This window comes from Ovis aries, chromosome 5 (genome assembly GCF_016772045.2).
Source record: "Ovis aries strain OAR_USU_Benz2616 breed Rambouillet chromosome 5, ARS-UI_Ramb_v3.0, whole genome shotgun sequence".
NCBI classification, from domain to species: domain Eukaryota; kingdom Metazoa; phylum Chordata; class Mammalia; order Artiodactyla; family Bovidae; genus Ovis; species Ovis aries.
Window position 1 is genome coordinate 19,490,686 of NC_056058.1, and position 25,679 is coordinate 19,516,364.

Sequence of the window (25,679 nt, forward strand, 5' to 3'; positions counted from 1 at the left end):
GAGTCAGAAAAGGAATATAATTTGGTATCCATAGCTCAGAAGCAGAATACAGCTTCTTTTTTGCTGTTTCAGTGGTTGGATGAGGCCAGAGAAAAAAGGATAAACTCTCTGGACTATCAGGAGTGACCAGAAGGTCCTCTCAAAGAGTGGCAGCTAAAAATGGTCACCCTGCCTGCAGGGTGGAACCATGGCAGCTCTGCGTGTGGCTGGGTGTTCAGAAGCTGGGGAGGTGGGGACCTGCGTGCCGGAGACAGCAGCCAGCGCCTAGCCCTGTGAGACGGAGGAGCCTTTCCCAGCCTGCAGCAGCTCTGGGCCAGGATGGCGAGGCAGGTGGGACAGCACTGAAGTGCCATGTTCTGAAGGACAGCATCTGAGTCTGCACAGGCTGGGGAGTGTGTCTGCCTCCCCCAGGGCTGGGGGAGCCACGAACGAGGCTCTGAGTGGACAGAGGGTATGCCTTGCAGGTCTCAGAAAGAAAACAAAGTCGAGACCAAGAGAAAGCAAGCAAGAGTGAAAGTTGGTTGCCTCAAGTCCAAACTGGGCGGCGCCTGCAGGTTACCTTGACTTCCTGAATTCCTAGGTTTCGGCACCAAATATGATCTCAGGTGGCATCGGCTTGCAGCAGCTTGAAGCCAAGCTTCGGTTTCCCACCAGATTGAGGTCCAGTCTTGGCAATGAAAGGATCGAATCCTAGCCGCTAGACCAGTGGTCAGTGACAAGGCCCTGGCCATTTGCCTTTCAGAAAAAGAATTCCCACAAAGATGGAAAGTAGTGAAACGGGTAAAGTACTGATTAGGAGGAAAAGAAGTATAGTATGTGCAGACAGACCCACAGTCGGACTCAGAGAGCCGCTGAGTCTTGCCCTTGTGGTGAAATCATTTACCTCAGTTGGTACTTGAACCCATGTGCTGGAACTCAAGCCCAGCCAAAATCATTTGGGACTTCAATCCACATGACTGGGACTCGAACCTGGCCACAACCCACAATCTTCCAACGAAGATCACACACCTGGTTTCTGGACTTAATGAAGCTCAGGTTCTTTGTGTCTTAGTGCGTAAAGAATTTAACTAGAGGCAAAGTGATAGGCAAGAAGTAGATTTATTAATATAGGATGCTTGTAAGAGATGCAAGAGGGCAGGCGAGGGAGCTATGCCCTGAGGATTAAGTGAGCTACAATTTTATGTGCATGCTTAATGCTCAGTCCAGTCCAACTCTTTGTAACCCTTTGGACTGTAGCCTGCCAGGCTCTTGTGTTCATGGGATTTTTCAGGAAAGAATACTGGAATGAGTTGGCATTTTTTTTCCTCCAGGGAATCTTCCCAACCCAGGAATAAATTTTATAGTCAAAGGAAAGTGAGGAAAAAAAAAAAAAGGAAAGTGAGGGAAGGGAAAAGATAGTCTTCTTTGAGTAGACGTGAGGCTTAAATTTCTAGCTTCTCCTTCGTATCAGGCAGGAGAGTATCTGACCCTGTGAGGTCAAACTAGGATGTTCATAGCATTTATTTGAATCAGTAAAGAGATGGTAACATTTTTCTTTCACTTAATGGCCTGAGGCATATCTCATGCTTTTGTTTATAAGCAGTCTTTATAGTTAAGCCTGCTTCATGGTGGGGTGGTGTGACTTTTTTTCTTTCACTTAATGACCTGGGGCATATCTCATACTTTTATTTATAAGCAAGCTTTTACAGTTAAGCCTGCTTCATTCAGTGAGATTCCAATAGATCATTAACTTACAGTGGTCTCCCAAAGTTTCTTAAGTTCCCCTCTATCTGCAGTCCCCTACTGGGACTTCTACGGCTACCTGCAAAACTGACCTACCCCCGTCAGAGATGGTTTGAATTACTTTTATGGGGCATTTCTTTCAGGTTTTCTTTGGCCAATCATTTTGATTTGTCTGGTTCAGAGTCCATATTTGGCATATCTCAGGATCTTCCCAGCTGTGCACACATATCAGTTATCCAAAGAGGCCTATGGGTAGTCTGGCATCAGTTTGCATCACTCCTCTTCTGACCTCCAAGGAGGCTCTCTGCTGATGTGTAGTTGGGGAGGTCTCCTGACTTCGAGTGAGAAAAGTGTTTTTGGAAGGGCCCAGCCTCCTCTCTCAATTGTCCTGCTATTCTCATCTTGGAGTTTTGGTCCATGGGGAATGAATCTCCTATCAGTGTACCGAGGTGAGGGGGGATGCCCATCTTCCTGCTTCTAAATAGTTAGATTAGAGAAGCAAGGACTTAAGATCAGTAAAAGACTTATAATCAAAGGCTCAAGCACAGCTGGGAATCTGCTTGTACAAGGTAAGCATATCTTTGTTACTTTCAGGCTTTAAAATTTAGTATCTTTCTCTATTTCTGTAATGGAAGATCTGAACCTGTTGGTCCCAGACCTCATTCTTGGACTGAAAGGTCTTAGTTGCAGATGCCTGAGAAAAGGGAGGGTTATAAGAGAATGGAAACTTCCTCTTGGAAAGTTTTTAATACCTTGTGGGATCCAGGAAAACAAGTTAGAGAAACCATTTTCAATTTCCCCACCTATATTCATTGGGTGGATTGGTGGTGAATTGTCTGTTGAAGCCAGGTAGCTTGCTGTCAGTTTTTTTACACGTCAATCTCTACCTGGGTAGGAGTGTTAACATATGTGCAACAAGAAGTGTTGACAGCTGCACATACTCCTCCTCATTCTGCCAACAGATAATCCAGGGCCAGACGGTTGTCAGGTACCACCTTGACCAGCGAATCTAGAGACTTCTGTAAACTAGTAAGAGAACTAGCTGTAGCAGTGAGAGATAAGTTTTGAAGACCATGTTGGTGAGCGTCTACTCCCCACCATGGTAATGAGGTGTACCCAAAGAGATAGGCATGTCCATCTGGGATACCAGCAGGTAAATCTCGAGTTAGCTGAGTATACAGTTTAATGAACTTGCCCAGTGCTTGGATTCATTTAAGGAGTGGATTGAGAAAGGAGTACTCAAGGCTCCCAGCATACACTGTGTGGACGTGGAGTTATTGTGTAGGCAATTAGTGGCCCGTGGTTTCTTATCTATTTGGCATGTTTGCTGGCAGGGCACAGCAGACTAACGGGTTTAAGAATTTAAGACCTAGCCATCTAACTGGACCCAGCCAACTCATTGGAAAAGACCCTGAAGCTGGGAAAGATTGAGGGCAAGAGAAGGGGGCAACAGAGAATGAGATGGTTGGATGGCATCACTGAATCAGTGGACATGAGTTCAAGCAAACTCTGGGAGATAATGAAGGACAGGGAAGCCAGGCACGCTGCAGTCCATGGGGCTGCAAGCAGTTGGACACGACTTAGCGACACAGCAACGTCCATTTCTATTGTAATGGAAATGTTTTCCAATCATGTACTCAATGTGTTCCATCCACGTCCATCCCAGTACCTGCTCCTGTAAGGTGGATCCTTCTTCCTTTGTTCAGGTAGCGAGTTAGAATTTGAGCACAAATAGGTAGCTGGAATTCTGACTTAGGAGGATCCTTTATAAAGTGCTGCAGTGCTTTAATGCCAATTCTTCATCCTCCCAGTTTGATTTCATGTTCTCCTTTGTTGCTAAGGGGAGGATTAGGCAAGAGGCATTAGAATTTTCTTTAGTAGGAAAATGAACAGTTCTAATCCTATACATTACTGCTTTGAACCTTGGGTCTGTGGTAGAACCAATTTTCATCAGGAACTTGGCTAAAATTCCTCACGGGATAGACAGGTTGCCATGGCCCATGAAGAACTTAACTTGGGTAAACAAATCCAGCAGTCAACCAAGTGGAGGAAGCGTGAGTTTGTGCAATGTGGAGTAGAGATTTGTATATCCATCCTATAGGTTAAGGGAAATAGGCATAGAGACGCTGAGGCAGTTAGTAGTATCATAATAGCACCAGTCAGGGTCAGTCAGTCAGTTAGTAGCTACGGGTACTTAGCCTAGGGTCTCAGAAGTATTTTTTATCCTTTTTGAATAGTAGCTTCAAGTCTTGTAGTGGCTCACTCATCTGCCTGGAACTTTCAGGCTCTTCTGGGTCCTCTGGATCCTGTAGAGACTTGGAGGGAGGGGTGAGTTCACAGGGATGACTGGAATGTGGGCCTTGAGGTTCCTGTAACATATCAGTGGAGACAGGTTTGATCCTGGATGGATGAACCCGGTTGGTGACCCCCTGGAGTTTGACTACCAACTCCTACCCAGCAGGACTTGGTAAAGACCCTTCCATTTTGGGAGTCGCTGGTCACCTGGGGACTCATTTTTCAAGATCTTTAAAAGTGCCCAATCTCCAGGTTTTACAGCAGGGTAACTAGGACTGTCATCTGAAAAGGGCTTTAGTACACTTCTGCCATATTCTTATATAGCCTTCTGGACCTGGCCAAGTTTATAATGTATTTAAGATGAGCCTTGGTTTCTGGGTCAGCATATCCAGAGTAAGGAATGGTCATTTGTATGCCACTTTAAAAGGGGTTAATTTAGTGGTTATTTTAGGAGCTGCCCTGACCCTTTAGAGAGCTGTTGGCAGCAGGGAGTACCATGACCCTGAGGCAGGAAGTAGATGGGCCCCGCTTCCATGGAAAAATGATAGGACGTTCATCTCCTGTGGACTGAAATTCCTCAATGAGAATAGCAGGGCAGTTGAAAGAGGAGGCTGGGTCCTGCCCAGGCCACATACTTATTACTCTCGGAGTCAGGAGACCTCCCAAACTACACATGGGCAGAAAGGCTCCTTGGAGGTCAAAAGGGGAGTGATACCTAGGCTACCCATAGGCCTCTTTGGTCAAATCCATCTTGGCTAAGAGATGCGTACGCACTCATGGGAGGATCCTGAGATATGCCAAATATGGACTGTGACCCAGGCAAGTCAAAATAATTGGCCAAAGAAAACCTGAAAGGAAGGCCCCATAGAGCAATTCAAGCTGCCACAAGGGCACAGCTCGGCGGCTCTCTGAGCCCACCTGTGTGTGCTGCACTCTGCTGTCCTCCTAGTAAGTACTTTACTCGTTTCACCACTTTGGGTCTTTGTGGGAATTCTTTTTCTGCAAAATTGAATACCAGGGCCTTGTCAGTAACCTGGTTTAGTGCCTAGGATTCGGAGCCCTTACCCTGCGACCTGGCCCCAGTCTCTGGCGGGGAGCCAAAGCCCTGCTTCAAGCCACTGCAGGCCGAGGCCGCCCGAAATCAACTCCACGGAGGGTGGCTGTTCTGGAGCCCCCAGGGCACACAGTGGGCCAGCTCCAGTCCTGTTGGTCCTGGCTGCTCTGCTTTCGTGCTGTGTGGGCTTAGGCATGCCTCTCAGCCTCCTCTGTCTGGTGGGGATCATAGTGGAACTTGTCTCTGAGGTTGTTCTGAGGAATAACTAAGTTAACGTTTTTGAAGCAGTCAGATTAGTGCCCAGCACCTAGTGAGTGCTGTTAGTTAACATTAGCCATATCTCTGGTCATCTGGGAAGCTGTGGTGCTTTTACCTGTCAGGCAAGCTTGAGTCCAAGCAGCACCAGTGGAGGTTTGCCAGTGGCCACTTCCCCACCCGTGTCCCTCGTGGATGCATCTCCTCCTTTGAGGCTCCATTCCCGTTTGGAGAGTCACTCTTCGCTGCTCCACTGCGGCCCTTCTGATTATTCATCTGGATTCATTACAGGAAACAGATACTGCAGTGGCACCTTATGCAGAAAGCTTTGAATGCAGGAAAGCAGGTATTATAAAAATGTTAAGAGGTTAGAGAGAAGGCTCCAGGCTGGGTTCAGAACTCTAGAGAAATGGCCCGCAGGGAGCACCGCTACCCATGAGGCTGCCATTACAGGCTGGGAGCCCAGGAATGTCCTCAGGCTGCCATCCAGGGATCCTGGGACTGCTGCCTCCACTGCCTCCTAGCACCCACAAACTCCTCCGGGGGGAACCTTACCTCCCCACCCGTAGTCCACGGGAATGGAAAATGGTGTCTGCACATACCTGCCCACCACCTCCCTCTAGGAGAGCAGTTACACCCAGACTATCACTAACTTCAGGTGCCACTGAGAGCTGTAGAACATGCAGGGGAAAGGCATGGAGGGTGAGCAGAGTAGCCCGGTCTCTCTGGACTCTGGCAGGTGATTCCTGCCTCGCCAGCCATCCGCATGGCTCATCCCACCGCAAGCCCTGCTCCTCTTCTGTCAGCTGTGCCGGACAACGCCCACAAAAGCCCTTCCAGCTCCTCATGGGCTTCTTCCTGGAGACAGGTGATACTCCTCCAAGGGGGTGGTGCTTAGTAGAGACTGGAATACATAGGGGACTGGAGTAGGGGAGTGCGCTAGGGCGGGGTAGCAGTGAGAGGCCTTCAGCGGGCCAGCGGGGGAGCCAGTTAGAACACTGCAGTCATTGTGAGGGAGGGAGCCGGCATGGAGGGTGAGATGGAGTGCTGTGGGTCTGGGGTTACTCAGCAGCAATAGAATATTCTGGACTCAGCGGGGACCCAAGTCTCAGCTCTGTCACTTATTCTCTGGATGACCTTGGGAAAGGGTGACCCTGTCCAGGCTTCTCTGTCAAACTGGGAAGATTATCTGAGGTAATAAAGTGTTTGGTGTGCCTTGCATGTGGGAAACCCATAGATGCCAGCTATCATTGTAACCTTTATCATTGTTATCATCATTACTATTAATAGCACTTAGAATTGGCTGAATATGGGGAAGAGAAAGAGGACCCCAGGATTCTAGCTTGGGGAACCACGGTTTGCAGAGATGGCCATTGAGGAAGGGAAGGTGGGTGGGAGGTGGCCCCTGCTGCTGGGTCTAGTTCTGACCCGAGGAGGGGCTGCATGGTAGACAGAGAGTGAGGGGATGCCAAGGGAACAGTCCTGCCTGGGGTGGGCAGAAACGGAAGAGAGGGAACTAGAAATGACTGTGGCACCTCAGTGACACTGGAGGGAGGGAAGGAAGAAGAGAAGGTAGGCAACCAAGTGCCCTAGAGGGAACCCAGGCATGAGGGCCTTGGAGGACAAGTGAGAGGTCAGCAGTGTCGCGTGTTCCTCAGGGTCAGATGAGATAGGGCAGAAGGGCTTCTGCTAGATTTAGTGATAGGAGATAGTCAGTGACATCATGGAGCTGGCTTCTGGAGTGTGTGGGCTCATGAAGTGGAAACAGCGGCATGAGCGCATTCTGGAAGGTGAGCTATGTTGAGGTACTAGCTGCAAGGGATGGGGGACAACACATGATCAGTAGTCACTTTTTTAAATGGGGCCACAAGCACAGGCCTCCTTTGTCAACGGCACTTCCATTCTTCAGGGTGCTGGTGTGTGCGTGCGCGTGCGGGTGTGCATGTGTGTGAGTTGCTCAGTCATCTCCGATTCTGTGTGACCCCTGCCGGGCTCCTCTGTCCATGGGATTCTCCACGCCATTCCCTTCTCCAGGGGATCTTCCCCACCCAGGGGTGGAAGCCAGGTCTCCCACATTGCAGCCAGACTCTTTACCACCCCCAGGGTGCTCATACCCTGGTGCAAACCTGCTGTGCCCTACACCCAGTTTGCCACCAAAGTCTCTGCCTTCAGACCGCAGTCAGCATTGAATGGTGTGCTGGCTCAGAAGTGGGACAGGTAGGGCAGAGATAGATGAGTTGCTAACTTTTTTTTCTAAGGTTTATTTATTTTATTTTTTGGCTGTCTTGGGTCTTCGTTGCTGCGTGCTGCCTTCTCTGGTTGCAGAGTGTTGGGGCAACTCTTGATTGAGATGCGTGGGCTGCTCATTGTGGTGGCTTCCCTTGTTGCGGGGCACAGGCTCTAGGTCCACAGGCCTCAGTAATTGCAGTGTGTGGACTCAGTAGCTGTGGCTTGTGGGCTCTAGAGAGCGGGCTCAGTCGTTCTGGTGCACAGGCTTAGTTGCTGCACCGCATGTGGGGTCTTCCCAGACCAGGGATTGAACTGGTGTCCCCTGTGTTGCAAGGCGGATTCTTAACCACTGGACCACCAGAGAAGCCCATGCGTTGCTAAGTGGTGAAGCTGGGTAATGGATATCTGAGAGTGACTTTTGTACATATTTGAAAATTTCCTATAGTAAAAGATTTTTAAACTTTATATGGATAGAAAAATTAAATATATATTTAGTATATACATTTATGTACTATATAATATACATGTATTTATAATTACTGTATCATATGTAATATTGATGTAAATGATATACACAAATAAGTATATATCAGTATATATCTGACTCTGACCTCCTCTCACAACATGGCAGCCCCTGCTTGCCCCCTAACCACTCTTTTGCCCCATACAACACTCCCCGCCCCCTGCACATCCTGTGTTCTCTTGTTTGTGCATCCTGTCCCTCCAGTAGAAGTGACCTTGTGTTTTTCACCATGAGTCCCCAGCTCCTGGAAAAGTTTCTAGCACCTGATAAAGGCCTCAGGAGATCCTTGAATGAATGGCGCTCCATTTCACACAGGGGCAGCTGAAACTCTGCCTAAGTCACACCAGGGGAAGTCAAGGGCACAGCTGGGACTTGAAACCAGGGCTGTTTGGATGCTGAAGTCATTGCCCTGAACCCTGGAGAAGGTAAGGGGGTGGGCTTCTGGGTATAGACCCAGGAGGACCCCTGACAAGGAGGAAAGGAAGGAAGCAGGCTGTGGACTTGTCTTTGCCAAGCAGATGCTAAAGCAGTCCCTTCTCCCGAAAGAGGGAAGCCGGCTGAGGAGTCTGCAGGAGCTGTCCCTCTGCCCCCAGGGCACCTCAGTCTCAGCACTGGGCTGGCAACCCACCCTTTCCTCTCTCTTCCTGCTCTGATCCCCTTGGCCCCACCTCCAGGCAGGTTGGGCTAGGTGAAGATTCCCAAGAATAGGACATCTTCCTCTCTGTTTGGCAGTATAGGATCTGATTGGTTCAAGAAGATCTGGCCTATGTGGGCAATAGTGTAGGACCTCCTGGGTCTCGGCCCCTACAAAAGGGCCCCTCCTCCCCTGAGTCAGCTGACCCCAGGGAGCAGTTAGACCTCAGTTGAGGGGTCCTGGGCTCTGCCTTTCATGTGCACTGCTGGCCCTTCCCGGCCCCAGTTTTGATTAGCTCCTTCATGGACATGGCATCAGTTCCATGTTCTGTTGCTTGATTTTTCTAGATATATTTGTCTTTGTCCCCCAGTGGGAAATGAACATATGCTCATTATTCATAGAAAATGTGGGAAGATAGATTAGAAGAAAGAAAAGGCAATGAATGAGAAACTGCTTTTCTAGTATCGTAACCTCTTCTGGCCCAGGGCCCTCTGGCCCACCAGAGGCCATCAGCTCAGCTCTACAGGGGTCACTACAGCCAGCTCAGGCCTTTCCACCCTCGTAGGTTTCAGGAAGAGCCCTAGGGCCCCCACACTGGTCTAAGTGATGCAGAGAGCAGAGCTGATGAAAGTTGCTATATTTAATTTTGGCGTCTGCGTCACTGGTGACCACACAGCAGCCTCTGCCCAGGCAGCGCGGGCTGGGGGCGTTTCTGAACGATGCTTTGAGAGAATCACTTTCCACAAGAGAAGACACTCAGGAGGGGAAGGGAGAGAACGCAACAGAAAGTGAGGTCGTAAGTAGAAAATTGCTTCTGGGATTTCAAATGGCTTCGTCATGGGGCCCTCCCTTGCTGCCGAGAAATCAGTTGATCTGGGAAAGTTTGTTGCAAACCCTGTGCTCTGTTGCTTTTGGGTGGAGCCGAGAAATGAGTGAAGATAATGAGGCTTTATGACTTTTATTTTTCAGAGTAGGAGTGGGCAGCATGTGTGGGAGGGGTGATAGAGCCAACAGTTCTGACACCAGCTTGGACCTCTGGAAAGGCTGGCTCCCTGGCCTGTGTATGCCAGGCCAGGCCGCCCTGGCTGGACACAGTCAGCCTGCACTTGTCCGGGTCTTCTTAGAAGGGAGTCAGCTCAGGGGAGGAGCGGGTTTTAGTTTGTCCAAACTGACCAGCAAATTCAGATCAAGAGCAGAAGGCACTTCCCCATTGATCATAATGAAAAAAATGCTAAGCTGATGGATTTGATAAACCCCAGCCTTCAAGCTGCTTGGTCACAAGGAAGCAAGATGCAGGCCCTTGTCCTCCTGGGTCCTGAGCAGCTCAGACGGCCAGCCTCAGAGAAACCCCCGAGGTGACTCGGAATGTTCTCTGACACCTCATCTGAGCAGCAAACAGAGGTGTTTGGCACCAAGTTCGCTGGAAACCTGAGTGTGTGTCTCACTTCTCACTTGAGTCCCAGCCCCTCTTCTAGTGAAACCTCCCAGGCCTGGGGTTCCTGGGGTGCCAAGGGGCTCCCCACCCTGGGCCCCACCACTGCATCTCCCTCCCACTCACTAAACATTCTATCTCTTCTGATGCCCCTTCTCTCTGGGCCCTGCTTGGGGTTTACCTTGTGCATGAAAGATGTGAGACCACGTGGTTAGAGAAAACTTCCAGCAAGTACCCAGCGGGTCAGTCCCCAGGTGGTGATGCTCCCAGCCACAAGAGCTGACACATACCTTTTTTTCCCCTTTTCTTCCTTATCTCATTCCTGACCAGCCCACCTTCCTGTTGCCAGCAGCAGAGACTTGATTCTGTGGCTCTGTGAGGTCTGTCATCCCTGGAAGCCCCCAACTCCCTCCGGCTCACCGCGCACCCCTGGAGACCACAGGCCCCTCTTGGGAACAGTCTCGGAGGAGGTGCAGGCAGGGAGCTGCGGCGGTTGAGGATGTGGTGCACTGTGGACCCCTAGTGGTGGGGTCCAGGCAGCCCTGTCGGGACTGTGCATCCCGCAGCCGGGCCCTCCTGAGTTATGTGGTGTGGGAAACCCTAAGGGGTCCTCCCCTACGTCAGCCTCTGTTCCAGCCTTTGCTCTCAAAAAATTCACATGGAATTTTCACTGGAAGTCTTTTCATCTTAATCTTGGACAGACAGTTCAATGTCCTGCTTGAGCAGGGAGGATGTGGGTCAAACGTGATGCCGCCAGAGAATGGATCACCAAGTGTTGTGTTAAAAAAGAAAAAAAAAAATCACCCTGGAGAAGGAAATGGCAACCTGCTCCAGTGTTCTTGCCTGGAAAATTCCATGGACAGAAGAGCCTGGTGGGTTACAGTCCATGGGGTTGCAAAGAGTAGGCTGTGACTTAGCAGATCAGCACATACTGTGATGTAAAATGGTTGTTTCCTTTTGTATTCCTACCAGAAGAGTTTGGGGCTTCCAGTTCTTCCATACCCTTGCCAATATGTTTAGTGTTTTTTAAACTTTTGACATTTAAATAAATGTGTAGCATTAAAAAGGTCAACCTTCCATAAATAATACTCTTTTGACTTTAAAATCTTCAAATGAAGGAGGATGGCAGAGATCTCACGCCTACTCCCACCCTGACATTCGCGCTTCCCCGCTCCCAGGGTAGAGCACCTTTCTCCAGACTCCATTGTTTTGTTGTTGTTCAGTCGCTAAGTTGTGTCCGACTCTTTGCAACTCCATGGTCTGCACCCCATTCTTTAAAGACTTATTTCTGCTGCTAAGCTTTGAGTATGTGTGGTGTCTTGGTCATCACTGTCCCAGGCTGGGGAGGTGCAGGCCTCAGGCAGTCCTCAGCAGATGCAGTGGCGCTTGACAGGTACTGAGACCTCTTGGGCGCAGAGACTGTCAGTTCCCACCTTGGACAGCCCATGGGATACTCAGCTCTCGGGCCCACTCCCAGGTCTTCCCTCTCTGGGCTGAACATCCCCAGGTCCCTGCACAGTTGATTGTGGCTTCCTTCCTCACCTCTGTCTGAGTGAAAATGAGGGGTTCACTCTATTTGAGAGTGGTCCCCAGAGCAATGGTCATCTGCACCCTGGACAGGTCCTGCCATGGTCTCTGTTGCCTGAATCATGCATGGCATAAACTCTCACTGCTCCTGAGTGACTGTCTCCACTGACTTGTGAGCATCACTGTAGATGTCCCCACAGGGTTCTGGGCTCCGCAGGAAGTGTGCCTGCCTTCCACTCAGCATCTGAGACTGGTCTCTGATGACCCACCACCTATTGCAAGAGGCATCTTGTGCTTCCAGAGATGTACAGTGTAAACCATGGCTGATGGGTATGCCCATTAGCTGTGGTTTGCTGTGGCTGGCTGCTTCCTGCCCTCCATGTGCTGGCCTCGACTGAAGGAGAAGCAAACAGACCTGCTCAGGGGAGCAGTCTGACCCTGGCCCTGCGACCTCGGCTCTCCACCCCGGCCCCTCCACAGTCCAGGGGCCACAAGCCAGTGGTGCTCTGTTCACAGAGGTGGTGAGTGTGCACTGCCTCATGCCGAGAGGCATCCAGACATTGATTGGGCTGCCCCCAGAGCGTAAGGAGGGAATTACCGGCAGGGGAGGGGCCCACACAGGCTGCTGACAGTATCATAAAGGTCATGGATTCAGGCCAGATGGCATTTAGACAGAGGAAGGCACGGTAGTTAAATGTGTGAGCTGTGGAGTTGGAGTGAATTTGGGGTTCACACCCTGGCATTGTTCCTGACCAGCTGTGGGACCTTTGGTAAGCCACCTGCTCCTCCCTGAACATCATAGGGTGATACCAGAAGGCGAGTGGGTGGTGCCAGACACAGGGTGGCCACCCATCAAGAGCTGTGGTCATGAGACCACTTCCGAGGTCTCTGCCTGCTCCAGACATCCTCTTTGAACCCCGACACCCTGGCCCATGCTTCCTCTGCCTCCTGTGGGTGGTGATGGGGGAACTTCCTCCTGGCCAGATCTCCTCTCCCCAAGGGGTCTGCTTGTTTTCTTTCAGCCTAGGTCTCGTCCCTCACTCCCCCTCCACTCTATCCTAGGCCCCCTCCTCCAGCTGGCCTGCCTCCCAGAGAGCTCCTCGGAGTTTTAAGAACACAGGCCAGTATCCCCAAAAGGCCAAAATAAAATGCAAACACCATCAGGTCTCTGTCACCATCTTTATTTTAGCTTTTAGCTTGACAAAATCGATGAAACAGTTTATTCAGTGACCCCCCCCCCTCAGTCCACACATACCATATGCAGTGTTCTAGACGTCTATATATTATTAACTCTTTGATAACATATTTTAATACTTAACTTTAAATACTAGGAAAAATAATAAATTACTTGGCTGAGGGCCCACTGCTGGCTGTCAGACAAGAGTGGCTACTCTGGCCCTCTCTCCTGTCCCTTGCCTTGGCCCCAGGACCCTAGTGAGGTAGCAGAAGTTTGCATACAGTACTTACTGCCAGGGATTCCTAATGCCCACTGCTTTAGTGCTGGAGCCCCAAGTCTCCAAGCCCATGGCTCCAAGTTCTGGCAGTAACAGTCCCTCCTAACCCCAGTACAGACAAAAACACTTGTTTAAATAACACATAATAATAAATAAGGCCAAGAAGGAATGTGCCTGGGCTGCTCTCTGCCTCAGTTGCCCCTGTGCAAAGCAGGTGTCTCCTCCACCAGGTGTCTAATCAACACTACAGTTTGTTCTGAGGAGGGGGAGGTCATGTGGGCAAGGTCCACCCTTGTCCAGCGAGCTCGGAGTCCTGGATGGAGGAGGCCTGCCGGGCTGAGTCCCGGATATCAAGGCACAGGGCAGCTGAAGTTGGCTAGCCTCAAGGCAGGCATCACAGGCTCAAGTCTAAGCTAAGGACATCTTATCCCCCCTCCCTAACCCTCCTTTAGTCTCCCCAAGAAATTTTGGACATCTGAAAGAAAAATAAATCTGCAACTTAGGTGGTCAGGGTCTGCCTCTGCAGATAATAATGCTAGCTTTTCATGTTTCAGTTGTAACTTCCATTGCGAAAAACGATCCTTGAGTGTCTGAGCAGGTCTTTTAAGAACTGGGCCACTTCAATTTTGGTGTCTCGGACGTACTCACTGGAAACGTGCTGCAAGGCAAAGAGGCCAGCGTGTTGGTGGGACGCCAGAGTAAGGCCGATCAGCATCCATCAGGGGCTTTCCACTCACCGGCTGGTTCATTCTTCACAAAAGCCCCCATGAGGTGCGTACTGTTATCACCCATGCTTTACAGATGTGGGGCTGAATGAAGCTCAGCTAAGAGTTGGGAGCCCTCAAGCCCATGTCTTGGAAATCCCAAAGCCATGTCCCTGCTTCCACAGTGGGCCCACCCCTTTGTGGACACATGCCTCAGATGCTCAGCCAGGTTCCTCTGGGGCTCCCAGGGTGAGCCCAGGGCTGGCAGAAGTGGGTGCCAGGTCAAAGGACAGGGGGGCCTTACCTTAGCTGAGGGCTTGTGAGGACAGAGCGCACTCAGCATCCTCTTGGTCCTGTGGATGACACTGCAGTTGGAGATGCTGATCAGGGAGTCCAGGGCTGCACAGTACTGTGGGGGGCGGGGGGAAACACCGGGGAGTCAGGCGGCACATTCAGTGAGTCTGTAGGAGGAGGGGAACTGAGCGGCCCGGTGGAGACAGGTCTGGGTGGTGGGGGGAGCCCAGATTATGAGGGGGCAGAGAGTGGCTCTTGAAGCTTGCTTGGAACCCCCCAGTCGTGTGAGCGAGGCTCAGAAACGACCTCAGAGGGCTGCAGCCCTGGCCACGTCCCTGCGGTGTTGGGGGGTCCTCACCATGCTGCTCGTCAGGTTGAGGCTCCACACCATGCTGCCATTGCACAGCGGCACCTGAGGGAGCAAAGGACGGCGCGCTGAGTGCTGGCAGGGCCTCAGGCCAGGCCTCCGCAGGGGCTAGGCCCCACAAGCACTCCCAGGACAGCAGGGGCAGAGCTGGGACCTTCAGCGTTCCCAGGCCTCCTTTCCCGCTGTCCAGGGGCTTAGGACTGAGAGAGGAATACTGAGTGCCACAACCAGTAAGGGACGAGCCTTGTGTGAAGCTTGCCAGAGCCAGAGTGGGAGGGCAGGTGACACTGGCTGACGGGGCCTGCAGGGAAGGCCCAGGGCAGGGGAGGGTGAGGGCAGGGTGGCCAGGCCAGTCTGATGGGAGGTGATGGGAGTCTAGTCTGGAAACAGCCTGCCTTCGGAATTGGGGAAAATGCAGTTCAGAGCATGGGCACTCTGGTGTCACCCAGTACTGGCTTGAATCTGACTTTTGTCATTTAACCTCACTGATGCTTAGTAAAATGGGGTATCGTACCTGTCTCTTGAGGTGGTTGGCAGCGATGTTATAAGATGTAAAGCCCCAGGAATGGGCCTGGCACATTCTTAGTGCTCAGAAAGTGTGGGCTGTCACCAATGGGGAGAGGAGCTGACCCTAATAATGGATTCTTCCATAAGAATGGGCTGAACTAAGATGTGAATAATGGCTCCATTATGGTGTTCAGATCTAGTTGGCAAATGCCAAATGGTTCTAGGAGGGTGCCAGCTCTTCTCTTCTTTCCTCTGTTCCAAAACCACTGAGCAGGAGCTGACCACGGCAGGCAGGGCCAGGCCAGGGGAGCAAGTGGTCCTGGGGGCTCTGCGGTATCCCTTCGTGGGTCCATCCATATTGCTTCACTTCACCCCTAGCCTGGCTCCTCTCCCTCAAGACCAGACTCACCTTGCAGTCCTCAGGGCTTCTTCCTTGAGAGCCCCTCACCCCTGCACCCTCAGAGCTGGGCCCACAGGCACTCACCTTCTGGTTCTGGGTGATATTAACCAGCTCTTCAATGAGCTCCTTGAGGGATGAAGAGGAAGGCACAGGGTTTGGGGAGGCGAGGCCACCAAAGCAGGTAAGAACAACGACCACGGTCAAGAAGAGCGCCATGGAGCCTAGAACAACACAGAAGAACTGAGAAGCAGACGCATAGGCTGGCCTAAGCTGCGCGTCTTGTGGCCTTAGGCGCTTGTGGCAGCTTTTATAGGCCCAAGTGGTGACGCCTCACACCCTGGTCTCCGCTTTGTTGGGCACTATCTACAAACCACATCTTTACTCATCTTAATTTTACTTTGTGGAAAATCCAGTGTCACATAAAGGAAAGAATTTGATTTGTGGACTTATTACTGAGAAGGGTCTAGGGCAGTTTCGAGATCTGGATAAACTTACTGCAGGGGTGAACGAGAGGACCCCGAGGGCAGTCTGATGCCAACTATGCCAGCTGGAACTCCAGCACTTTTAGCGAGTGCCCACCCAGCTCCTGTCCGCAGATCCCTTTGGGCCACCAGAAATGCTGGAGAGACAGTGCTCTGATCACAGTCTATCAGATGTGGGAATCTGGAGGGATTGTTTTTTCACTGAACAGTTCTGTTACATTACCAAAACAATGCTTGCTCTGAACACAAAATTCAAACAGGATAAAAGAGTGATGTTCATTTCTTTTAACCCATTTGGTTCCCTGTTGCCCCAGTGTGGGAAGGACCGTGGAATTTCAGATTCCCAGGTCTCCATTGAAAGATCCAGTCAGATTCGGGGATCCTTGCAGGAGCTTTCCTTTGGAAGGTTGTTTTGCTGGTAACTCTCAGTATGTGCAGCCTGGACACTGGGTGCCACACCCAGCCTTCACTGTGGGTTCATCTCTCTGGGAAGCCTTCCGAGGGCAGCGCTGGCAAGAGGTGGACCCAGCCTTCGCCCTGGAGAGTAGCTATCCCCACTGCCACTGAGACCTGGGGCGACCCCCTCTCTGCATCAGTATCTGTGAGACCATCCTGTGCTCTCTGAGTCGTTTCCCTTGCAGACTGAAGGCTGTGGAAGGTGACTCCTGGGTCTGCCCCCACTCTGGGGTCCTCTGTGGGCAGCCCACCCCCTGAAGGGACACTGGAAGGGTAGCCACTTCCCTGTTCTCCCCTCATTTCTCTAGAAGTCCTTCAGAAACTTGTGCAACCGAGGCCCCAGTATTTGCCTATCGGGTGCTGATGTCAAGCTTGCTCCTTCACCCACTTCCTCCCCTAAGCCAGTGCCTCCCCCACGAGGCCCCCTCTCTGTCTGCTCTGGCTGCCTCTCTGTCCTATGCCAGTGGGGCTTAACCTCCTCACAAGTGTCCTCTAAGGGACCCTGGGGCTGCCGCTCCTGCTCAGAAGAGAAAGCCCAGCCTCACCCACCCTCTCCTCTCACTGGTAACATGGTGCTCACCCTCTTCTTTCCCAGGCCCAGGCTTCCCGACATAACTGCAGACCCTAAGGCCTGGAAGCCGGGCCCTGCCTTTTGTGGCTTGCCCATGCCTGGAGTGCTGCCACCTGCTTGTGAGACCTCAGTTTCTCCATCTGCAGAACAGGGTCAGTAGCATCTCCTGGCGGAGGGGGGGTCTCTGTGTTGGGGGAAGGAGTGGGGAACCACCATGGCCTGCGCCAGGATGAGTGGAATGCCCCCTCCCCGCTACGAACAGCACAACCAAGCGGGGAGCTGTGGGCAGGGGCGCCCCCGCGCGTGGGAGAAGGCCCCGCGGTCGCAGCGATGCCCTGGAGATAGGCACCGCCTTATGTAATGGGAGATGGGGCTGATAAACGGGATCCGCGCAGCTTGGGTCCCCTCTGGCTGCAGGCGTCGGCCGGCGAAGGAGGGAGGGGAAGGAGTGCAGACTCGCTTATCCGCGGAGCCGCGAAGCACCCACTCCTGCCCCTTGCCCTGATCCACGCGTGTTGGAGGCCCGACGACTGAATGGCAAGGGTGGGAGCAAGCGGACTGAGCGCCAGGCTGGGTCAGGGTGCCTGAGCGCACCAGCTAGGGGATGGCGCCTATGTCCGCGGGGCCGGGGATCTTGCGGGGACACAACCGAGCTGCCCGTCCCTCCTGAGCTGGCCCTCAGCCCCCAGCGAGCCTCTGCTGGTTAGTCAGTTGGACCGTAATGCTGTTTTGTTTTCAGCGGGGCTCGGTTCACTTCCCGAATCGTTGCAATAAACACAGCTACAGCAGTGCTGCTCCGGGCACTTGACATATGTGGCTTGCAACTCTCCACCAGCCACTGCGCTGGGCCGCCAGGTCGGCTCTTACAGGAGCAGAAGCCCGCGCTCAGGGCGCGTAGGAGCCAGCCCAGATCCGCGGCCAGGGAAGGGCAGGCTCACGAGCCTCACTGCCCAGCTCTCGCCACAGATGGGACTAATGGGGTCGGGACACCCTTCATTGGGACCAGCCTACCCTGCGCGAAGTTTTGAAAAACTTCCCTTAACAATCCCCACCCCTCAATTTTGGTTCTGCGTTAGTAGGAATAAGGGTTAGGCAAGTTTTAATAATGTAAAATTCCTAACAATAGATTTTCTTTTTAGTGAAAGTTATACGTGCATGTAATTTTTTTAATCAAACAATTTGAGGAGGTTTATTGTGAAAAATAGCACTTTTGAGAATTCCCCATTGGTCTGCATGTCTGGTGAGTGAGGCACTGAGTGCCCTACTTTGTTCCCGGCAGTCTTTTTAGAACTATTTGCATAACTAACAGCCTGGGAAGAGAGAGCGTCTTCTGAAGCAAAAAGCAGGCAGGCTTAAGTATCCATTATTAGCAATTCAGGTTGTCTAAGCTCAGACTTCTTATCTTGTAATGCAACTCACTGTGTGTACAGGTACCATATGGCTCTCTTGACATTACTCTGTGAGAACTGGGGTTCAAGTAACCTAAAAAAGATAATACTCTAGGAGCTTCCCTGGTGGTCCAGTGGGTAAGACTCTGCCATCCAATGCAGGGGGCGCACATGCCTTGTGGCCAAAAAACCAGAACATATACCAGAAGCAATGTTCTAACAAATTCAATAAAGACCTTAAACATAGTCCACATTAAAAAAAAAGAGATAATACTCTAATACTTGCACTTCGTCTAATAAACTGTTCTTTGTCTCTGATCTGGGAGTCCTGTGTCTTCTGCCAGCCTCCATGAAACCATGGCAAACTGACTGGTTAGCATGCAAGTGGGATAAAAATCTCAGAGCCATCAGTTCTGACAAGTAATTCCCCGCCGCCTCGTTGGCCTCCAGAGGAACCGTGACCTTAACTATTTCTTTTGGTGTTTACCTCCTGCATGTTTCTAGATTTCTTGGTTTTCAGATGCAGGCATTATCTGTGGTTTACAATGAATATTTAATTCTTTCTCCTCCTTGCCATCCTTCTTCCATTGCATCATTCCTTTTTTCTTTTTTTTTTTCTCATTCTACCAGTATACATAGATCATAATTTGGGTTGGTCAAAAGTTTTATTGTTTACATAGTTATGCTAATATATTCTCTGTTAAAGCATATAATTAAGATTAATTTTTTCTTCAAAACTTTTTTTTCTAATAATAAGTCTTTGTCCATTTGCTTAGTTTGCATAATGTCCCTCTCAGTGATTTAATCTTAAATTCTCAGCCACTTACATAAATCTCCTTGCAAAAGATTTGGGTAAATCAGTTATTCTCACAATTTCATCTTCCCAAGACAGTCTCCCCTAGAGCCTGCTGACCTGCCCTGACATGGACACTGGCATCTGCCCTGGGAATTCCCTTCTCCTGTTTCCTTTGTGGCTCTCCTATTCCTTGTTCCCCTGGTCTTCCTCTTTCTTGGGAGGAACACATCCAAAAAAAAAAAAAAACACACAGAATTTCAGAAAAGTAATTTTCCTTTAGAATTTTGAATACCTGTGCTATTGTCTCTTAGCTTCCAGTATTGCTGTTTAGAAGTCCAATAACATTTGAATCCAGATCTTTTCTAACTCTCCTTCTGGAAATTTGTAGGAAAATTTCTTGGTTCCCATGCTCCAAATTTCACAATGATGTTTCTTGATGTGGCTCTGTTTTCATCTGTGATGCCAGACATAGTGGGCTCTTTCAAACAAATATGTCGCTAAGTTTTAGGAAGTTTTCTTTCTTTAAAAATTTTTTTAAACATTGAAATATAGTTGATTTACCATATTTGGTTAGTTTCAGATGTACAGCAAAGTGATTTGGTTGTACATATAACCTCTTTAAAAAAAATCTTTTCCATTATGCTATATTTAAAGATATTGAATATAGTTCTCTGTGCTATACAGTAAATCCTTGTTGATGATCTGATTTATGTATAGCAATGTGTATCTGCTAATTCCATACTCCTAATTTATCCTTCCCTATCCTTCCACTTAGGTAACCGTAAGTTTGTTGTCTGTGTCTGTGGGTCTGTTTCTGTTTTGTAAGCAATTCATTTGTACTGTTTTTGAGATTCCGCATTTAAGTGTTGTCATAACATTTGTATTTCTCTGACTTGCTTCACTTAGTGTGATAATCTCTAGGTCTATCCATGTTTCTACAAACGGCATTATTCATTCTTTTTAATGGCCCAGTAGTAGTCCACGTGTACATGTACCACAGCCTCTTCATCCATTCCCTGTCCGTGGACACTTAGGTTGCGTTCATGTCCTGCCTATTGTAAATAGTGCTGCCATGCACATTGGGGTGCAGGTGTCTTTTCAAATTAGCTTTTGTCTTTTCTGGATATGTGCCCAGGAGTGGGATTGCTGGATCATCTGGTGACTCTATTTTTAGTTTTCCATAGTGGCTGCACCAATTTACATTCCCACCAACAGTGTAGAAGGGTTCCCTTTTCTCCACACCCTCTCTAGCATTTATTTGTAGACTTCTTGATGATGGCCATTCTGGTAAGAAATTTTAAACTTATTTTATTTTTAAAAATCATTGTAAAGCCATTGCTGTTTTAAAAAATAATTTTATTTTTAAGAACAGTTTTAGATTCTTGGCAAAATTGAGTGGAAAGTATAGAAAGTTTCTGTATACTCCTTAATCTCACACATACATCACCAACATCCCCATCAGAGTACATTCATTACAATTGATGAACCTACATGAACACATCATTATCACGCAGAGTCCATAGTTTACTTTAGGGTTCACTCTTTGTGTTGTACATTCTATGGGTTTTAACAAATGTGTAATGTTGTATATTCACTGCCACACACACAGATAGTAGTTTAATTGCACTAAATATTCACCCTATCTTCACTCTAACCCCTGGCTACCACTGATCTCTCTACTGTTTCTACAGTTGAGCCTTTTTCAGAATCATGTACTTGGAATCATACAATATATAGCCTTTTCAGATTGGCTTCTTTCACCTAGTAATATGCGTTTATGGTTCCTTGAAGTCTTTTCATGGCTTGACAGCTCATTTCCTTTTAGCATGGAGCAATATTCTGTTGTCTGGATGTACCAAGTTTATTTATCCATTTATCTACAGAAGGATATCTTGTTGCATCAAGTTTGGCTAAATATGAATAAAATTGCTATAAACATCCATGTGCAGACTTTTGTGTGGACATGTTTTCAATTTATTTGCCTAAGTACAGAGGAATGAAGTTATGATCATATGGTAAGAGTATGTTTAATTTTGTAGGAAACTGTCAGAGTGTCTTCCAAAGTGGCTGTACCATTTTGCATTGCCACCAGCAGTAAATGAGAATTCCCATTGCTTCACATCCTCATGAAAATTTGGTGGTATCAGTGTTTTGGATATTGACCATTCTTATGGTTATGTAATGGTTCAGTTCAGTTCAGTTGCTTAGTCGTGTCTGATTCTTTGCGACCCCATGGACTGTAGCACGCTAGGCCTCCCTGTCCATCACCAACTCCTAGAGTTTACCCCAAATCATGTCCATTGAGTTGGTGATGCCATCCAACAATCTCTTCCTCTGTTGTCCCCTTCTCCTCCTGCCTTCAGTCTTTCCTAGTATTAAGGTCTTTTCCAATGAGTCAGCTCTTTGCATCTGGTAGCCAAAGTATTGGAGTTTCAGCTTCAACATCAGTCCTTCCAATGAACACTCAACATCAGTCCTTCCAATGAACACTTAAGACTGATCTCCTTTAGGATGAACTGGTTGGATCTCCTTGCAGTCCAAGGGACTTTCAAGATTCTTCTCCAACACCACAGTTCAGAAGCATCAATTCTCGGTGCTCAGCTTTCTTTAGAGTCCAACTCTCACATCCATACATGACCACAGGAAAAACCATAGCCTTGATTAGATCAACCTTTGTTGGCAAAGTAATGTCTCCGCTTTTTAATATGTGTCTAGGTTGGTCATACCTTTTCTTCCAAGAATCAAGCGTCTTTTAATTTCAAGCTGCAGTCACCATCTGCAGTGATTTTTGAGCCCAAGAAAATAAAGTCAGCCACTGTTTCCACTGTTTCCCCCATCTATTTGCCATGAAGTGATGGGACTGGATGCCATGATCTTAGTTTTCTGAATGTTGAGCTTTAAGCCACCTTTTTCACTCTCCTCTTTCACTTTCATCAAGAGGCTCTTTAGTTCGTCTTTCTGCCACAAGGGTCATCTGCATATCTGAAGTTATTCCAACACAATGAAACTAAGAGCCACACCATGTAGGGCCACCCAAGACGGACAGGTCACGGTGGAGAGTCAAAATGTGGTCCACTGGAGAAGGGAATAGCAAACCACTTCAGTATTCTTGCCTTGAGAACCCCATGAACAGTATGAAATGGCAAAAAGATAGGATACTGAAAGATGAACTCCCCAGGTCAGTAGGTGCCCAACATGCTACTGGAGATCAGTGGGGAAATAACTCCAGAAAGAATGAAGAGACGGAGCCAAAGCAAAAACAATACCCAGTTGTGGGTGTGACTGGTGATGGAAGCGTCGTCTGATGCTGTAAAGAGCAATATTGCATAGGAACCTGGAATGTTAGGTCCGTGAATGAAGGCAAATTGGAAGTGGTCAAACAGGAGATGGCAAGGGTGAACATCAGCATTTTAGGAATCAGCGAACTAAAATGTAATGGTATCTCCCTGTTTTAATTTGCATTTTCTTGGTGGCATATGATGTGGAAATCTTTTCACAGGCTTACTTGCTATATAATCATCTTGGGTGAAGTGTCTATTAAAGCATTGACCTCTTTTTAAAATTGGGTTGTTCATTTTCCTGTGTTGACATTCAAGAGTTTTTTGTATCTGATGTCTTTTTTTTTTTAATTGAAGGCTAATTGCTTTACAATATTGTTTTGGTTTCTGCTATACATCAGCATGAATCAGTTACAGGTATATATATATATATATATACCCTCTCCCTCTTGAACCTCCTGCCCCTCATCCCACCCTTCTAGGTTGTCTCAGACCCCGAGTTTGAGTTCCATGAGTCACGCAGCAGATTCCCACTGGCTGTCTGTTTTACGTATGGTATTGAATACGTTTCCATGCTACTCTCTCCATTTGTCCCATCCTCTTCTCCCTGCCTTCCCATGTCTGTAAGTCTGTTCTCTATGTCTCTGTCTCCATTTTTGCTCTGCAAATAGGTTCCTCAGTACTGTCTTTCTAGATTTCATTTTTGTGTGTTAATATACAGTGCTCATTTTTCTCTTTCTGACTTACTTCACTTTGTATAATAGGCTCTAGGTTCACCCACCTCATTAGCACTGACTCAAATGCATTCCTTCTTATAGCTGAGTAATATTTCACCGTATGTATGTGCCATGGCATCTTTATCCATTCTGTCAATGGGCATCTAGCTTGCTTCCATCTCCTAGCTATTGTGAATAGTGCTGCAGTGAATACTGGGGTACATATGTCTTTCAGATTGGTTTTCTAAGGGTATATGCCCAGTAGTGGGATTGTTGAGTCATATAGTAGCTTTATTCCTAGTTTTTTAAGGAATCTCTATACTGTCTTCCATAGTGGCTTTATCAATTTACATTTCCACCAACAGTGCAAGAGAGTTCCCTTTTTCTCTGCATCCTCTCCAGCATTTATTATTTGTAGATTTTTTTGATGATGGCCCTTCTGACTGGTATGAGGTGGTATCTCATTGTAGTTTTGATTTGCATTTCTCTAATAATGAGTGATGTTGAGCATCTTTTCATGTATTTATTAGCCATCTGTGTGTCTTCTTTGGAGAAATGTCTGTTTAGGTCTTTTGCCCACTTTTTGATTGGGTTGTTTGTTTTTCTGGTATTGAGTTGCATGAACTACTTGTATACTTTGGAAATTAATCCTTTGTCAGTTGTTTCATTTGCTGTTATTTTCTCCTATTCTGAGGGTTGTCTTTTCACCTTGTTTATAGTTTCCTTTGCTGTGCAAAAGCCTATAAGTTTAATTAGGTCCTGCTTGTTTATTTTTGTTTTTATTTCCACTCTAGGAGGTGGGCCATAGAGGATCTTCCTGTGATATATGTCATAAAGTAGTCTATCTATGTTTTCCTCTAAGAGTTTTGTAGTTTCTGGTCTTAGATTTAGGTCTTTAATCCATTTTGAGTTTATCTTTGTGTATGGTGTTAGGAAGTGTTCTAATTTCATTCTTTTACACACAGCTGTCCAGTTTTCCTAGCATCACTTATTGAAGAAACTATCTTTGCCCCATTGTATATTCTTGCCTCTTGCCTCCTTTGTCAAAAATAAGGTGTCAGTAGGTGCGTGGGTTATTGTATCTGACATCTTTTGCAGATATATTTTCCTAGTCTGTGGCTTGTCTTCATTCTCTTGACAGTCATCTTTTGCACAGAAGAAATTTTTAATTTTAATGAAGTTCAGTTTATTCATTTTTTTTTTTTTGTGGCTCCTGCCTCTGCATGACTGTGGTGTTGCGTGTAGAAAGTCATCACCAAACCCAAAGTCATATGCTTTCTCCTCCTCTAGAAGTTTTATTTTTTTTATTTTTTTTTTCTTCTAAAATATGGAACGCTTCACGAATTTGCGTGTCATCCTTGCGCAGGGGCCATGCTAATCTTCTCTGTATCGCTCCAATTTTTAGTACATGTGCTGCCGAAGCGAGCACTAGAAGTTTTATAAATTTGTATTTTACATTCAGGTCTGTGATCCATGTATATATTTGTGTGTGTGTATGTGTGTGTGTATCTATATCTATTTCACTTGCAGATGTCCAGTACCAGCATTGTTCATTGAAAAGATTTCCTTTGCTCCACTGAATTCCCTTGCTCCTCTACCAAAGATTAGTTAACTGTATTGACATGTCTGTTTATGGACCTTCTGTTTTGTCCCATTGATCTCTTTTATTCTTTTGCTAGTACCACATTGTCTCAATTATTGTAGCCTTACAGTAAGTCCTTATGTTGGGTAGTGTCAGTCTTCCAGCTTTGTTCTTCTCCTTCAATATTCTGAAGCTTTTGCCTCCTCATATAAACTTTATAATCAGTTTGTTGATATCTGCAAAATAACCTGTTGGATTTTGATTGGGATTGCTTGAATCTATAGATCAAGTTGAGAAGAACTGACATTTTGACAATATTGAGTCTTCCTCTCCATAAACATGGACTTTTTGTTGTTGTTCAGTTGCCAAGTTGTGTCTGACTCTGTGCCTGCATGGACTGCAGCACCCCAGGTTTCCCTGTCCTTCACCATCTCCCAGAGTTTGCCCAAGTTCATGTTCACTGAATCAGTGATGCCATCCAACCATCTCATCCTCTGTTGCCCTCTTCTCCTGCCTTCTGTCTTTCCCAGCATGAGAGTCTTTTCCAATGAGTCAGCTCTTCAAATCAGGTGGCCAAAGTATTGGCACTTCAGCATCAGTCCTTCCAATGAGTATTCAGGGTTGATTTCCTTTAAGGTTGACTGGTTTGATCTCCTTGCAGTCCAAGGGACTCTCAAGAGTCTTCTCCAACACCACAGTTTGAAAGCATCATTTCTTTGGCACTCAGCCTTCTTTATGGTCTAGCTGTCACATCTGTATATGACTACTGGAAAGACCATAACCTTGCTGTACAGATCTTAGTTGGCAAAGTGATATCTTTGCTTTTTAACACACTGTCTAGGTTTGTCAAAGCTTTCCTGCCAAGAAGCAATTGTCTTCTGATTTCATGGCTGCAGTCACCATCTGCAGTGATTTTTAGAGCCCAAGCAGAGGAAATCTGTCACTGCTTCTACCTTTTCCTCTTCTATTTGCCATGAAGTGATGGGATTAAATGCCATGATCTTAATTTTTTT

General features: G+C 47.9%; 1 protein-coding gene and 1 non-coding gene across 2 annotated transcripts; both read right to left on the reverse strand.

Annotated features, from left to right (window-relative positions):
* Nucleotides 1-12,836: 12,836 nt before the first annotated feature.
* On the reverse strand, nt 12,837-15,667 carry IL13 (interleukin 13). The gene is given in 4 exon segments (NM_001082594.1): nt 12,837-13,783; nt 14,134-14,238; nt 14,482-14,535; nt 15,482-15,667. Coding segments are annotated over 4 exon segments (399 nt in total). The 5' UTR covers nt 15,614-15,667; the 3' UTR covers nt 12,837-13,675.
* An 8,738-nt stretch (nt 15,668-24,405) lies between these two features.
* On the reverse strand, nt 24,406-24,513 carry LOC114115137 (U6 spliceosomal RNA). Its single transcript, XR_003589620.1, has one exon. It is a non-coding gene; the product is annotated as a U6 spliceosomal RNA (small nuclear RNA).
* Nucleotides 24,514-25,679: the final 1,166 nt, after the last annotated feature.